This window comes from Dromiciops gliroides, chromosome 2 (genome assembly GCF_019393635.1).
Source record: "Dromiciops gliroides isolate mDroGli1 chromosome 2, mDroGli1.pri, whole genome shotgun sequence".
NCBI lineage: Eukaryota > Metazoa > Chordata > Mammalia > Microbiotheria > Microbiotheriidae > Dromiciops > Dromiciops gliroides.
Genome location: NC_057862.1, coordinates 690047049 through 690062801, shown reverse-complemented (window position 1 = coordinate 690062801; position 15753 = coordinate 690047049). Strand labels below are relative to the sequence as shown.

General features: G+C 54.9%; 1 protein-coding gene across 1 annotated transcript in view; it reads left to right on the top strand.

The window, feature by feature from the left end:
• The first annotated feature begins 2486 nt into the window (after window positions 1–2486).
• MOB1A (MOB kinase activator 1A) overlaps window positions 2487–15753 on the top strand; it is a 28632-nt gene continuing 15365 nt past the window's right edge. Inside the window, exons 1-2 of the mRNA XM_043984730.1 lie at window positions 2487–2675; window positions 9214–9380. Of these exons, the coding sequence (XP_043840665.1) occupies window positions 2662–2675; window positions 9214–9380 (181 nt within the window). The 5' untranslated portion in view covers window positions 2487–2661. The remainder of the gene's footprint in view (window positions 2676–9213; window positions 9381–15753) is intronic.

The following is a 15753-nucleotide window of genomic DNA, read 5'->3' as shown; positions in this document are numbered from 1 at the left end:
CCACCATCAAATAAATGTCGGCTGTTACCATCATTTGCTTCCTATTCCTGCCTCGAGTTTCTGGCCCATTTCTCAAAATTCAGGCTTCCCAATTCCATTAAACTAAGCCCCATCTCTTTCTGTCTTTCTGTCTCTGTCTCTATCTCTGTGTGTCACTGTCTCTGTGTCTTTCTGTCTCTGTATCTTTGTCTCTCTCTGTCTCTGTATCTGTCTGTGTCTATCTCTTTGTCTTTCTGTCTCTATCTCTGTCTCTGTCTTTGTTTCTATGTCTCTCTCTGTCTCTGTGTCTCTCTGTCTCTCTCTCTTTCTCTCTCTTTCTGTCTCTATCTCTTTGTCTTTCTGTCTCTGTGTCCTGGGCCTCCCACCTCGGCACCCCTTCCTTTTGTCCTGTTGTTTGCCCGAGCCATCCTTCTCTCTTGAAGAGGGCATGAGCTAGAGGCAGCCCTTGCTTCTTCATTACCAATTAATGCCCCTAGATTAGCTTTCCTGTGGTCTCTTAGCATAGACACAAGTCTATGCCCACAAGTCATTTTGCTGAGATAAGTAGGAGGCCACCCTGGGCCTCAGGAAAGACAGCTCCCAGACACAGACAGCAGGAGAGGGTTCATCAGCCCAATTAATTCATGAGTCAGTTTTTTTTCAGGACAGGAAATACGAAACCGTACTGAGCTGTGGGCAGGCTAAGAAAAATTACTCATGACAGAAATACTCAGTCATTCTTTAGTTAAGGGATGATTAAGAAGCAGCGAGACTTTCCCCGGGCCCCTTTCAGACACAACAGCTCTCCAGACCATCAATTAAATCTTAGAGGGGTTTGTTCTGATCTGCATTGATGGGGGAGTGTGCACACCAAAAGATCCGGGGTGCTTGGTGTACATGTTCCTTGTTATCTTTTATTTCACTAAGCTCTTTTCCCTGCTGGTTGTGATTGGAGAGAGGGCTAGCCAACTTTACTTGGGACAGCTAGATGACTCAGTGGATAGAGCACTGGCCCTGGAGTCAAGGACCTGAGTTCAAATCTTGCCTCAGACACTTGTGACCCTGGGCAAGTCACTTAACCACAACTTCCTTAAACATCTCGGGCCATCTCCAGGTGTCCTAATATATGGCTCTGGAGGAGAGAGTAAGGTTGGGAAGACCTCATTTCAAGTCATGACCTCACCTCTCCATCAGCATTTATTAATACTGGTTGCGGCCCTGAGGGAGCTTACCTCTAAAACTGGGACATGGACTCAGTTTGGGGGAGGAGAATGAATTCCATTGGCTGAGGCACCTCTTAGCTTAGTCTTTGAAAGCTTTCTGGTGAACTGAGAGGTCGGTCATTTCCCTGAGGTCACACAAGGTGGGGAGGGGTCTTGGAGTTGTAGGGGGTGAAAGATGAAACGACTGAACATGTCGATTCATTAAGCAATTCATGTCAACAGGGGCCAGATCTTCTCAGCTTAGGGCTGGACCCCGAATCCAGGGGGAGGCAGACTTTTCTGTACATTGAGAACAATCAAATAAGGCCAATTCTTAAAAGGAAACAATACCACATTAGGTAAGAAAGATTTCCAGGTTGGAAGGGGGAGAAGGAACAGGTTCAATTGTCTGAAATCAGAAAAAGCGGGTGTCCCGCTCCCCGCAAGTGTCTGTAGACAAGCGCAGATTGATCAGCGTGGGGCTGGTTTTCAGATGAGACCTATGGGCTGCTCAGGATGGACGGGTGAGAAAACTCCTCACATCAGTCTTTGGATCTGAGTTTCTGGTTTGCATAACTTAGGCCCCCAGGTGAGGGTCTCTGAGCATGCCTTGGGGCCTAGGATAAGGACCAGGATGTTAAGGCTGGAGATGCCCTCGGAACGGTGGGATGTCAAGGCTGGGAGGCGGCTTGGAATGTGGAATGTCAGGGGTGGGAGGGGGCTTGGAATGTGGGATGTCAGGGGTGGGAGGGGGCTTGGAACGTGGGATGTCAGGGCTGGGAGGGGACTTGGAATGTGGGATGTCAGGGCTGGGAGGCGGCTTGGAATGTGGGATGTCAGGGGTGGGAGGGACCTTGGAATGTGGAACCTCACAGCACGAGGTGTGTGCGGAGGGAGGCCTTCAGGACAGGGCTCAGGAACGTCCTGGGTCCACAGGCGCAGGGGGGAGAGGGGGCAGGAGACTTGGGGCGTGGGATGATGGACAAGAAGTGACCCCGGAGCTCCCCGACTATACAATGGAGGAAACTGAGCCCGAGGGACCGTCCTCCCCCTCCCCGCCGCTCTCCAGCGCCCAGCCTCCCGGCCCCCCCCATCTGAGAGCCCCTCAGCCGTGACCTTGACCTTGCCCCCCCCTCCTGCGCGCCGCCCACGCAGGTGCTGCAGAGCCCCCAGGGGCCGGGGGGGGGGGAGGGGGCTGGGCCTCAGCCGCTGATTGGCTGAGGCCTGTGGGGGCCGGGCGGGGCTCCCCGTCCCTTCCTCGTTCCTGCCGGGACGCGGACGCGGGGGGAGGGGGTGCTTCCTCTCGCGAGAGCTGCGCGAGTTCCGCATTTCGGAGTGGGGGGCTCGGGTGGGCGGCTCCTGGGCGCGCGGCGGGCCGGGATCGTCAGTCTGTCCGTCAGTCCGTCCGTGCGCGCGTGTGGGTCCGGGGGCACCGTTGCCCTCCCTCCTGGCCCCCCCAGCTGCCGCGCCCCGCGACGAGATGAGTTTCCTTTTGTAAGTGGGGAGGGGTCAGGGTGGGGGAGAAGGACCTGGGGGGCGGGGGGCACACTTCGGAGGAAGGTTGGAGACACCCCCCACGTCCCCCTCGACTGAGGGGGAGGGGACTGGGGCCTGTGGGGGGGGGCAGAAGTCCGGGAGTTTGGGGGTTTCGGGGGTCCGGGCACAGGAGCTCAGAGGGCTCCACAGTAGGGGCGGAGGTCCCAGGCCCTGCGGGCGTTTCTGGGGTCTCCAGGTGTGGGATCTTAGGGGTGAGGGCCCCCCGGCCGGAGGGGGACATTGGGGGTCGGCCGGGCTGAGGGGGCCAGGGTATGGGGGGGTCAGGGAGCGGGGTTTGAGAGACTGGGGGACACAGCTGGGGGCCTCCATTTGGGGGTCCAGAGGGCACGAGGTGGAGATGCAGGAGAGGAGGTGCCAGAGGGCGGGGCTGGGGCTTGGGGGGGGCCGGGGGCCGGAGGAGATAGCCGGGGGTCAGTCCCTGCCGCTCTAGCAGGGAGTCGGGAAAGGGAAAGGAAGTGGGGGAGCCATTAGGGTCAGTACTGAGGGAAAGGGGGTGATAGGGGAACAAAGGAAAGGGGGCAAACAGGTAGAGCTGGCGGGTTGAGATGCTCGTGGGGGGCTGGTCTCCCATTGGACCCCCCAACTCCTATTGTCTCCATCAGTTCCCCCTTGGGTCATTAATCACTGGCCGGTGACAAGCCATTGTGGTCAGCTCCTCCCCAGCTTGGGGGGGGCAGGAGGCTCTACCCCTCCCTCCTGACCCTTCCCGGCCTCCCCCTGGGAATGCCCAGCCATCCCCCTCTGGAAAATACCAAACAGACCCGCCTCCCCCCTCCCCAGCTTCCCCCTTCCTGGCCCAGCCTCTTCAGGCCAGCACACACTGATTAAGCCCCTACTGTGTACCAGGCACCCAGGACTACAAAGAAAGGTGAGAGACAGCACTGGTCCCCCCCCCAGCCCCCAGGCTGATGGCAGGGCCCGGCCTAGTGACGCCAGACCCTGTACCTGTGGGGGCCTCACCGCCCTCTCTGCTAAATGAGATTGGGCCAAATGACCTGGGGAGGACCCCATGGCCTGTGAACTCAGCTCCCGCCTCTCTGGGCCGGCTTCCTTTTTCTAAAACAGGCAAAATAACGTCTTGTCATAACACATCCCCACCACAGAGCACAGTGCCTGGCATAGAGTCGGTGCTCAATAAATGTTTATTTCCTCCCTCCCCTCTCTCTCTTTCTCTCCTTCCCTCCCTCCCTTCCTTTCTTCCCTCCTCCTCTCCCTCCCTCTCTCTCTCCTCTCCCTCCCTCTTTCCTTCCCTCCTTCTTTCTCTCCTCTCCCTCCCTCTCTCCCTCTCTCTTTCTCTTCTTCTTTCCTTCCCTCTTCCTTCCCTCCTTCTTTCTCTCCTTCTCTCCCTCCCTCTCTCTTTCTCTCCTTCCCTCTCCCTTCCTTCCTTCTTTCTTTCCTCTCCCTCCCTCTCTCCCTCCCTCCCTCTCTCTCTCTCTCTCTCTCCTTCCCTCTCCCTTCCCTCCCTCTTTCTCTCCTTCTCTCCCTCCCTCTCTCCCTCTTTCTCTCCTTCTCTCCCTCCCTTCCTTTCCTCCCTCCTTCTCTCCCTCCCTCTTTCCTTCCCTCCTTCTTTCTCTCCTCTCCCTCCCTCCTCTCCCTCCCTCTCTCTCTTTCTCTCCTTCCCTCTCCCTTCCCTCCCTCTTTCTCTCCTTCCCTCCCTCTCTCCCTCCCTCTCTATTTCTCTCCTTCCCTCCCTCTTTCTCTCCTTCTCTCTCTCCCTCTCTCTCTCTTTCTCTCCTTCCCTCTCCCTTCCCTCCTTCTTTCTCTCCTTCTCTCCCTCCCTCCCTCCTTCTCTCCCTCCCTCTCTCCCTCTTTCTCTCCTTCTCTCCTTCCCTCTCCCTTCCCTCCTTCTTTCTCTCCTTCTCTCCCTCCCTCTCTCCCTCCTTCTCTTCCTCTCTCCCTCCCTCCCTCCGGGACCTGCTGATCTGCTGGCTGCATCACCTTGGGACCCTCACTGGCCTAGCATTTCTTTAATTATTGGGGTTGGACCAGATGGTATTAAATCTAGAGACAGATATTGGGTCCAAGCCCTTTGATTTACAGACAGGGAAACTGAGGCCCAAAGAGCTATGGTTACTTGGCAGCCAGGTCATAGAAGGGGCAGAGTTCGAGACCTGCCCCAGACCCTTAATGGTTGTATGACCCCAGGCAGGCCATTTAAGTGCTCCCGGCCTCAGTTTCCCCGTATGTAAAATGGGGGTGACAAGAATGCCCATTTCTTAGGATATTGTTGAGGCTCCAGCGAGGGCGGAACCAGAGCTGGACAAGTCTGTTTTCCCACTCTTCCTCCTTATTCCCTCCAGAGCCCTTCCAGCTAGCTTCACATCCTGCATTCTCCTTGCCCCAGCCAGCCTCGTTGTCTCCTGTCACTGAAGTGGTCTCCGGGCTCAGCTCTCAGCCAGATGGGTTTTGTGACTCGGCTCACCGGGGGCTACTTAGTTGTTACCCGTCGGCTCAGGGTCAGACTTAGCGTGACCTTCGAGGCCCTCCATCCTCCCATTCCAAAGAGGATCTCCTCCCTCCCGAAGCTGCCCACCCTGCAGGCTCCCTACTCTCCTCTTACTGCCTTAGCCCAATCTCTCCTTCCCGACCCCCCTCCCCAGTGGGCTTCTTCCTCCAGGAAGTCCTCCCACCTGCCCTCCCCTGCAGCCTCGCCTTTGCCTGAGTTTCTCTGGCTTGATCTCTCTCCTTGTCCTTGTCCCTGCATCTGTCTCCCGGCTTAGAAGAGGTCCTGGTAGGCACAAGTGTCATCCTTCCTTCCGGATCTCTCCGTGCTGGGGCTGTGCTGGGGACTCTGCAGTGACTTAGCAGACGTTGGCATGGGGGAGGCAGCGGTGTCTGGGAAGGAAGGAGTCAGGAGGTGGGGGGGGGTCCTTCTTGGGCATCCCGTTGGGAGGCCGCTCTATGTTCATTGATCCAACGCTAAATGTTAAGTGATTCTTTCACAGTGATAGGGCTAGCTAGCATTTATGCAGCACTCTGAGGGTGCAAAGCTCTTTACAGAGATCAGCATGTTTTTTCTTACAACAACCCTGGGAGGGAAGGGCTATTATCATCCCTTTTTACAGTTGAGGAAACCAAGGTAGGAAGTGTTTCTACATTTTGACAAGGGTCACCCCACTAGTGTCTGAGGTAGGATTGGAACTTGGGCCCAGCACTGCACTGCACCACTGAACTGCTCGTGGAGTGTCAGAATTCTGTATTATGATTCAGCACGCAGTTATTAAATTCCTGTTGTATACAAGGTATAGGGGATGCAAAGATCAAGGTGAAGTCACCCCTGCCCTCAGGAAGCTTACATTCTGTTGGGGAGAAGTGACTCACTTCAGGGAAGCTGGCATGGGGGGCAGACTTCCTTTAAGGGCAGGCCAAGGACTTCATATCTTGGCCCTCCCGTGTCATGGCCCTTTCCAGTCCTTTTTCGAGGAAGGCTTTTAAAGTACAAAATGAAGGCTGGAGCAATAACATTTTATTGGAATGCAGCTACCAGAAGGTTGAAAAAGAAGTTTATGGACCCCCAGGGAGGAGCCCCCTGCATTGTGCTGGTAGTAGGGAGCCACAGACTATTGTTAGTAGGGGAGTGAGGAGGTTGCTCACTTTATAGCAGAGCTTTTGGGATCCTCGATCCCAGAGGCCTCTTTAAAAGCATGGAAATGAATAATGTATGAAAATGAGCTTCCCTCCCTCACTGCCCCCCTCCCCTTTGACGTTGGACCCCCAAGGTCGAGGGCCTCTCTCCCTCCCCTCTCTCTCTCTCCCTGTGGCTCTTGTAGGTAGATGGCTCCTGGTTGGCTCTCTTCTCCTCCCAGGTGTGGTGGCCTGGTTCTCTTCTCCAGCCATACATCTGGTTCTCTGCCAGTGTGGGGGGGAGTGTCATGTATGATGGGGCGGAATGGAATCTCCCTGAGGACAGGGGCTATCTTTCTTGCTCTATAGCCCTTAGTGTCTGGCACACAGCCAACTCTGTGTGTTTATGGATTGAATTGAGTCAGAGCCTACTCTCCTCCCCCCCCATGAGTCCCCAGTGCCTTCCAAGCACAGGGGCCCAGAAGAGATCCTTTCTGATTTCTCCCAAAGTTAGTAATCCCTTACATCAGTTAGTTGGCGAGCATTTACTCTTTAATTTATGTATTTTCCTTTTTAAGTTATAAATCAGAAAATCAGCAAATGGTAAAGTCTCCATACAGAAAGAACAGAGGTGGGCAGGGATACCATCGATCATGTGATTTGTTCACTTTAATATTCCTCACATCTAAAGTGGTTGTGACAGCATCCCCCTTATCTCTGTCTAACCCGAACCCTGTGGTCTCCTGTGTATTTTTATAAAGATAGCACTTCCTCTCTTGCCTTTTTAAAAATATCACTGCCCCCTCCCCCTCATAAAAGCCCCTACCTTTTAACAAAATCTAGTCCAGCCAAATGAATTCAAAGTCCTTTCCATCCAGGAGTCACAGAAAAGAACAGGAACCAACGGGGAAGGAAGAGAGCCCAAGAGAGAACAGAGAGGGGCAGAACAGGGTCGGACTTATTTCTGTTTTTTGGTTTTTGTTGTTGTTTGTTTGTTTTGGGTTTTTTTTGTGGGGCAATGGGGGGTTAAGTGACTTGCCCAGGGTCTCACAGCTAGTAAGTGTCAAGTGTCTGAGGCCAGATTTGAACTCAGGTCCTCCTGAATCCAGGGCCGGTGCTTTATCCACTGCACCACCTAGCTGCCCCCTTGGCCTTATTTCTATGGGAAAATTCAAGTTGTGGCATCAGAGGCCCTACATTTAGATCCTACTTCCTCACTTCTTAGCTGTGAGTCCTTGGGTTAGTCACAAATTGTCTGTGCCCCAGTTTCCTCATATGTAAAAAGAGAGGATAAAACTAAATGGGCTCTGATGTCCCTTTGGGCTCGAAATCTGTAATCCCATGGGCCCAGTCTGGGATTCTTTTTTCATTATCATCATAATAACAAAACAATGATCATAGCTAGCACTTATTTATTTATTTGTTTGTTTGTTTTTGGGGTGAGGCAATTGGGGTTAAGTGACTTGCCCAGGGTCACACAGTAAGTGTTAAATGTCTGAGGCCAGATTTAAACTCAGGTCCTCCTAACTCCAGGGCCGGTGCTCTATCCACTGCACCCCCTAGCTGCCCCCACTTATTTATTTTTGATGATAAACATTTTTAAAGTTTTGAGTTCCAAATTCTATCCCTCCTTCCCGTTCCCCCTCCCCCCTCGTTGAGGCAGTAAGCAGATGTAGCTTATACTTGTGCAGTTATGTCAGACATTACCACATTAGTAATTTTGTCTAAGAAAACTCAAATAAAAGGATAAAAAAGAAAGAAAGCGGATGGTTCTTTCTTTGGAGATGGATGGTCTGCTTCATTATTAGTCCTTTGGGATTGTCTTGGATCGTTGCGTTGCTGACGGTAGTTAAGTCATTCACAGCTCTCCATCAAACAGCGTTGCTGTCTCTGCACAATATTCTCTGGATTCTGCTCACTTCACTAGATGTTGGTTCATCCAAGTCTTTCAGGCCTTTCTGAAATCTTCCTGCTTGTCACTTCTTATAGCACAGTAGTAGTCCATCACCATCATACACTACAGCTTGTTTAGCCATTTCCCAGTGGATGGGCATCCCTCTGATTTCCAATTCTTAGCCACCACAAAAAGAGCTGCTAGAAATATTTTTGTATAAATAGATCTTTTTTCCTTTTTCGGGTGATGTCTTTGGGATATAAACCTAGCAGTGGTACTATTGGGTCAAAGGGTATGCACAGTTTGATAGCCCTTTGGGCATAATTCGAAGTTGCTAGCACTTATTTAGCCATTTAAGATTTGCAGAGCACTTTGCAAATATTATCTCCTTTGATCTTCACCACAGCCCTGAGAGGCAGGGAGGGAGAAAGGAAGAAAGAAAGATGGACAAGTGTTTTTAGGGATTTGAAAGAAGCAGTCAGTCAGCACTTACTAGCTGTGTGACTCTGGGCAAGTCACTTAACCCTCATTGCCCTGCCAAAAAAAAAAAAGAAAGAAAGAAAGAAGCAGTCAGGGTTACATGACTTGCCCAGGGTCACATAGTTAGTAAGTGTCAGAGGCTGGATTTGAACTCGGGTTCTCCTGACTCCAGGGCTGCTGCTCTGTCCACTGTGCTACCTAGCTGCCCAAGACAAGGGATTACTAAATGCTTATTATGTGCTAAACACTGAGAATACAAATATAGTGTCACTGCTGTTCTTATTCCCATTTTACGGATGAGGAAACTGAGGCAAGAAGAGGCTAAATGACTTGATCCGGGTTACCAGCTAGTTAACATCTGAAGCTGAATTTGAACTTTGGTCTTCCTGACTCCAAGGCCAGAACTCCTTACGTGCTGGCAGAGATTATTCCGCCCTAAGTTCCCTTCCAGCTGGATGAGTGTGAGTGAAGCCCGTCTTGTACATGGGTACCAGCCTGCAGAAGTATTTACGGTCCGTCCCTCTTCTCCCTCCACAGTAGTAGCCGGTCTTCCAAGACCTTCAAGCCCAAGAAGAACATCCCAGAAGGCTCCCACCAGTATGAGCTGCTCAAGCACGCAGAAGCCACTCTGGGGAGTGGGAACCTGCGACAGGCCGTCATGCTGCCTGAAGGCGAGGACCTCAATGAGTGGATCGCAGTAAACAGTAAGTCCTTGATCTCCGTGGGGGGCCGCCTTCTGTTCTTGAAGTGGGGAGTCCTATGGAGGTAGGCCCTGGCACTCTATTGGGTCTGGGGGGAGAGAGGGAGGAGCCCAGGATGGCTCTTAGGTTGAGAGTCTGAGGGACTGGAAGAATGGGGGGCGGGGTTAGGGGGAAAGAGAATGAGCTCAGTTCTGGAGATGAGCCTTTGGAGGTCAGCCAGAGAGGGTGGGCAGGACAGGCAGATCTGAGACCGTCTTTCAAGGCACAGGAGCTGGGGAGATCCCCAAGGGAAGCACAAGACAGGGAGCAGAGAAAGGGGCCCCTGAGTTTGGAGGGGGTTGTCTGGAGGAGGAGCCAGCAGAGGGAAAGAGAGGGAGGAGGAGAACCAGGAGAGAGAGACAGAGACCAAGAGAGGAGAGTCCTGAGCAGGAGAGCGTGATCCGAAGTGCCTAAGGCTGCAGAGGGGTTGAGATTAAATGAGTAAGGGGGCAGCTGGGTGGCACAGTAGATAGAGCACCAGCCCTGGATTCAGGAGGACCTGATTTCAAATCCGGCCTCAGACACTTAACACTTACTAGCTGTGTGACCCTGGGCAAGTCACTTAACCCCAATTGCCTCACTAAAAAAAAATTTTAAATTAAAAAAAAAAAGAATAAATGAGTAAGGGGGCAGCTAGGTAGTGCAGTAGATAGAGCACCAGCCCTAGATTCAGAAGGACCTGAGTTCAAATCCAGCCTCAGACACTTAACACTTACTAGCTGTGTGACCCTGGACAAGTCACTTAACCCCAATTGCCTCACGAAAAAAAAAATTAAAATTAAAGAAAAAAGAATAAATGAGTAAGGGGGCAGCTAGGTGGTGCAGTGGATAGAGCACCAGCCCTGGATTCAGAAGGACCTGAGTTCAAATCCAGCCTCAGACACTTGACACTAGCTGTGTGACTCTGGGCAAGTCACTTAACCCTCATTGCTCTGCAAAAGAATAAATGAGTAAAAGGGGTTTATTAAGGGCTTAATGTTTGCCAAAAACCACACTCAGAGTTGGGGATAAGTAGGAGAGGCGAGATAGTGCCTGCCCTCATGCATCTTGCACTCTGATCGATGGAGATGGTACATAAAAGAAAGTTCATCTTCAGGCTCATGAAAGGGCCTGGAAAGCCCAAGGTGGCAGGGTGGGGTGGGTGGCAAGGCCCCAGGGCAGGGCAGATGATGATGCCTGGTGCCTGGAGGCTGGAGGGGCAGGGCCCGGTGGACCCCCCCCACACAAGGAGGAATGGAGTCATGTCCAAGAATCTGGATGAGTTCTGGGCATCCAGGGCCAGGGCCAGGGTGGAGAGGCAGCAGGGACACAGAGGGCACCCCTCATGGTGAGCCTGTGCCCTCCCAGGGACAGATGAGGAATGAGAGAAGACTGTTGGTCAGGCAGTCGGGGGTGTCGTTGGTGAGGCTGGGGAGCACATTGTCAGAGGGAAGATGGGAAGCGGAGGCAGCGAGGCTAGATGGGCTTCTCAAGGGGCACAGTTTAGAAAGGCAGGAGGGAGCAGACAAGTTAGCGGGGATGGTCGGATCCAGAGAGAACCTTTGACAGCTGGACAAGACAGGAATGGATTCAGTGGCAGCCGGGAAGGACCAGCAGGCAGGGAATAGGGAGGCAGCCCGCCGAGGAGGCTGGGAGGGAGGGATGAGGTCCAGGGTTTGTGTGGGGGTCAGCCTTGGCCAGTAGAAGGGCCCCCTTGCCACGTGAGAGGGTGGTGAGGCGGCCCCAGGGGGTGGCCTTCATCTTGGGCCAAGTTTGAGGCCCGGTGTTGAGCCGAGAGGGGCGTGGGGCAGAGCGCCAGGGAGGATGCTGAGAGACAAGGAGCCCGTCTCCAGCAGCCGGGAGGTGCGTGCGAGGGCCCCAGAGATGAGCTGACAGGACTTGCTGCGGACCATGGTTTCCGTCAGCTTTGTTCAGCAGAGATGAACCCTTACATCACACCCGGCTCTGGCTCCGGCTCCAGAGCCGTTTAGGGAAATGAAAGAAGCGCTGGCAGGGATGGCCAGTCCTGCTGACAGGAGAAACGGGCAGCAGCCCGGCCCGTCTGCCGTGGGGGGCAGAGGTCGGGGAGAGGGGACGCTGGCTAGGTGAGCCTCCAGATGGAGCAGGACTGGGCCCCAGACAGATGACCGTGAGGCCCGCGCCGTCCAGGACGCTGCGAACGTCATCGTTGTTCTTTCTGGAAAAAAATGACGGTGCTTTACCTTCTCTGCCCACAAGCGATGTGAGGCGCGTTTTAATTAAGTTGGCTCAGCAGGCCTGTCGTGAGCACCGGAGGGAGACCGGAAATGAAGCCCTGCCTGCCCTCAGGAGCTTGCCAGTCTTGCAGCCCCCACCCAGCATGGCTCCTCCCCGCCTGGCCAACCCCGCTGCCCGTGCCTCCATCTCCTGGGTCCAGGCCTGCATCCTCTGGCTCTGCATGCCCACCCCTAGGAGGCCTGAACCGGCCCCCCAGGATGCTGGTGCCTGCTGTATGTTCTGTGGACTTAGAGGTATGGATGCATGGGTGCGTGGGTGTGCACTGTGCACATGCATTGCGTGGGTGTGTGTGCACACGTACACACAGCCGTACAGCACACGCACTCACACAGATCTCCCTCTTAGAATGGAGGCTTTTCCCTGGCAGCCTCGCACCTGGTCTCACAGTGCCTGTTGGTCGAGTGCTTGTGCCCCTTGAGTTCCTTGTTTTGAGGGGAAGCCTCCCCTGTGCCTCCCGCCAGTCCTCGTGCCATCACTCACCATTGTAGTTGTGATCCTTGGGACGCCGGCCAGGGCCCCTGACACGTGCTTGGCTCATCTTTGCTGGGGGGGGGTCACATGCGGTGGATGCCCCCACCCACACACTGTCAGGCCTTGGGCAAGTCCCGGCCCCTTCGTGGGCCTCAGTTTCCTTTGCTGTAAACTGAGGGGGTTGGAGCAGAGGTCCTCTGAGGTCTCCTCTGGGTAAGGAAGCTTTGGAAAGTTGTGGCTAAGCAGGGGGGCAGGTGTGGATCCCGTGACATCTGACTCGCCCTTCGGAGCCCAGGCCCGCTGTAGAGGCGCCAGGAGGACCTGGGTCTGCAGCCCGCCCCACCCCCCATGCAGCTCCTGTGGGGACCCAGGCATTTGCTTCCATGCGCTGCTTGGGGGCAGGGACTGTGGCTGCCTTTCTGTGTTCTCAAGGCTTACTGTGGTGCCTGGCACGTGCTAGGCACCTACCAGAGCCTCACTGACTCACCCTGAGGCCCCCACCACACACCAGGCACAGACTGTGCTAGACATGACAGCAAACCCCCCTGCCTCAGGGAGCTTCCATTCTCTGGGGTGTGGGAGGGGTGGGAGGGCCCTCTGAGCTGGCAGCCCCCGTCGCTCTGGCCCATCAGTCCTGGCAGGCCTGATCTGCGGGCACCAGCGCCATGAGATTTGCCAGCAGAGTTCCGTGAGTCAGTGTAGAAGGTTCGCTCTCCCCTGTTTTCCTGAGTCCACTCATCTCGCCTTTGCTGGTGCCCTCAGTGATTCAGGGAGCTCACTCCCGCATGAGCTGGTGCCACCGTGGGGGATGCCCTTGTCTGCCAGCAGCCTCGCTTCTTCTGGGCCCTGGCCCTGGAGCCCTGGGCGCGTCCTCTTAGCAGCCTCCTCGGCCCCTTGGTCACTTGGGGACAAGGGCTGCTCCCTCGTTCCTGATTTCCCAGGTCCCATTGCTCACTTGCCCAGCTCACTTCTGTTTGGTCTGTGGCTGTAACAGTGTTGCAGAGACCCATTCAGGTCTGGCAGACACTAAGTGAGCACCTGCTGCATGCCAGGCACCCTGCTGAGCGCTGAGGAAACAAAGAAAGGGAAGACCCCATGCAGCGAGCCAGGTGCGCCCATGCTGCCTGTGGAAGGCCCGATCACGTCCCCCTCCTCCCATTCTCTGACACAGTGACCCTGGCCCCGAGACTGTTTACATCTCAGCTCTGGGCATCGTCTCTGGCTGTGCCCAGGCTAGGGATGCTCTCCCCCCTCCTCCCCCGCGACCTTGGCTGCCTTCCAGTGCCAGCTAAAATCTTGCCTTTCCTAGGAAGCCTTTCCCAGCCCCAGAGCCCGTGCCTTCCTGCTGCCAGAACCGTCTGTCCCGGGTGTCTTGTTAGTACAGAGTGGTTCACATGTTTTCTCCCCCAAGGAAGGAGATGGCGGCCAGAGTTGGGTACCCAGCTTTGAGGGGAGGAGAAGAAATTGAAGGTGTGGATGGAGAGGAGGGGAATGGGAGGGAGGGGTTCCTGAAGGAATTGTCAGGTGGTTGGCTTAGCCTTGGCAAACAGGAAGTAGGGAGATCCTGGCCCATTGCTGCTGGGCACCAGTGCCCCATCTCTAGCAGTTGTCCAAGCTTGGCCCCTCAAGGATCATGGCCAGGAACCACCCGAGCTGGACTGAGCTGGACTGAGGAACGGGAAGTGGGCCTGTCCCCTTGACTCAAAGGGAAAACTGCCTGTCTCAGCACCTCGGCAGGGATGTGATTGGCTGGAGCTGAGTGGGAGCTGATGCTGCTTGGCCCCTGCCGTGGCTGGCGTGCACAGGACCTCAGATTCCTGGGGTTTTGTGGGATAAAGCGGCTAGGTTTGGAGGAACCAGCCCTGACTAGGGCGACCCTTGCTCTGCCGCTAGAATGGGAGCTTCGCCTTAGCACTTCCCAGAGGTCTGTTGTTTGTCCTTCCTTCTCGAAGAGGACCATGACGTCACGTGACGTCGCGTGACGTCACGGCTCGCACTGAGTCAGATTTAAGGGAGGGCTGTGCAAGGTCACCAGCCTCACTCCCAGAGTCACCTGGGTCCAGTGGTGAGATACAGATGAGGCTACTGCAGGTGATCCCAGATGTTTAAGGTAATTGGGGTAAGTGACTTGCCTGGGGTCACACAGCTAGCAAATGGAAGTGTCTAAGGCCAGATTTGAACTCAGGTCCTCCTGATTCCAGGGTCAGTGCTCCATCCACTGCACTGCCTTGCTGCCCTAAAGTTTGTTGTCTAACTGACTGGTGGGCTTGACCGAGTCCCTACCCCTTCCCCTACCCGGGCCTCTTGGACTTTCCTCACCTGTGAGATGAGGGTCTTTGGAGAAGGGGACCCCAGCATCTGTACCAGACTCTTTTCTTAGTTTGTGATCCCAGAAAGGGTTCTCGTCATGTGCACAGGTCTGTACTTTGAAAGAGCCAGCCTTTCATCGGTGGGGTCTCCTCCAACACTGGGGGATGTTCCAGCCCGGGCTGAGAGGACCTGGACTCGTGTTGAGCAAAGGCGTCTGCTCTCTGGTCCCCAGCGGCCCAGCACTTCCAAGCTGGGAGGACCCTGGGGGGCCGCATGGGCCTCCATACTGGCCAGCTCCAAGCCAGGCCTCCCTGCTCCAGCCCTGGCTTTCTGACTGCCTGTGGGTCGGCTTCTCTACCAGAACGTAAGCCCCTGGAGGGCAGGGGCCATCGGGCTTGTCCTGGTGGTGTCCCAGCATACAGCCCTGTGCCTGGCACGGGGTGCCTGCTTAAGATTATTTTCCCTCATTTACTCGAAGATCTTCAAGGAGGGAGAACCTACTATCAGTCAATCAATAAACAAGCATTTATTAAGCAGTCACTCTGCCGGACACTGTGCTTTGTGCTAGGAAGACAAAGAAAGGGGGAAAGCATGCTTCCCTGTAATGGGGGAGACGACGTGTCCATGGTTGGGTCCATCCAGGGCACCCGGAGCACACAGAGGGTACCCTTGGAGGGACGGCCCCAGCAGGGGTGGAAGAGAGAGGCCTCTGCAGAAGGGGTGAGCCGACTCCTCTTTGGGGCTCTCTGGTGCAGGGGGCACGGAGGGACTCCCGGAGGTCTGTGAACCTGGGTGGGGGGATGGCATCTTGACTTTCCCTCGCTCGCCTCCCACAGAAATGCCGCTTCTCCCATAGGTGTTTAAAAGCGTGAGCCCCCATTCTGCCCCTGATGGTAGAGGAGCCCCGTTCTCCTGCTTAAGAAGGTCTCCTTCAAGCTGCCCCAAGCTTGCCTCCTCGTAACTCGTACCCACCCCGCTGGGCCTGCCCTCCTTCCCATACTCCCCACCCCTTCTCCAGCTCCTTCTGGCTTTCACAGGAAAGGAGACTGAGGCCCCGGGAGGGGAAGTGTGATTTGCCCCAGGTCACACTTGGAAGGGCCCTGTCTGTACCCTGGACTTTCTACCCCTCGCCCTTTCCTTGTATGTGCTGCCTTAGGATGTCATGTCCTTGAGGCCAGGGACTGCTTTCTGTTTGGACTTGTATTCTCAATGCTCAGCACTGTACCTGGCACACAGTAAGTGCCAAATAAATGCTCATTGACTGTTGACTGACTGAATGCACCTCTCCCCTGGTGGGTAG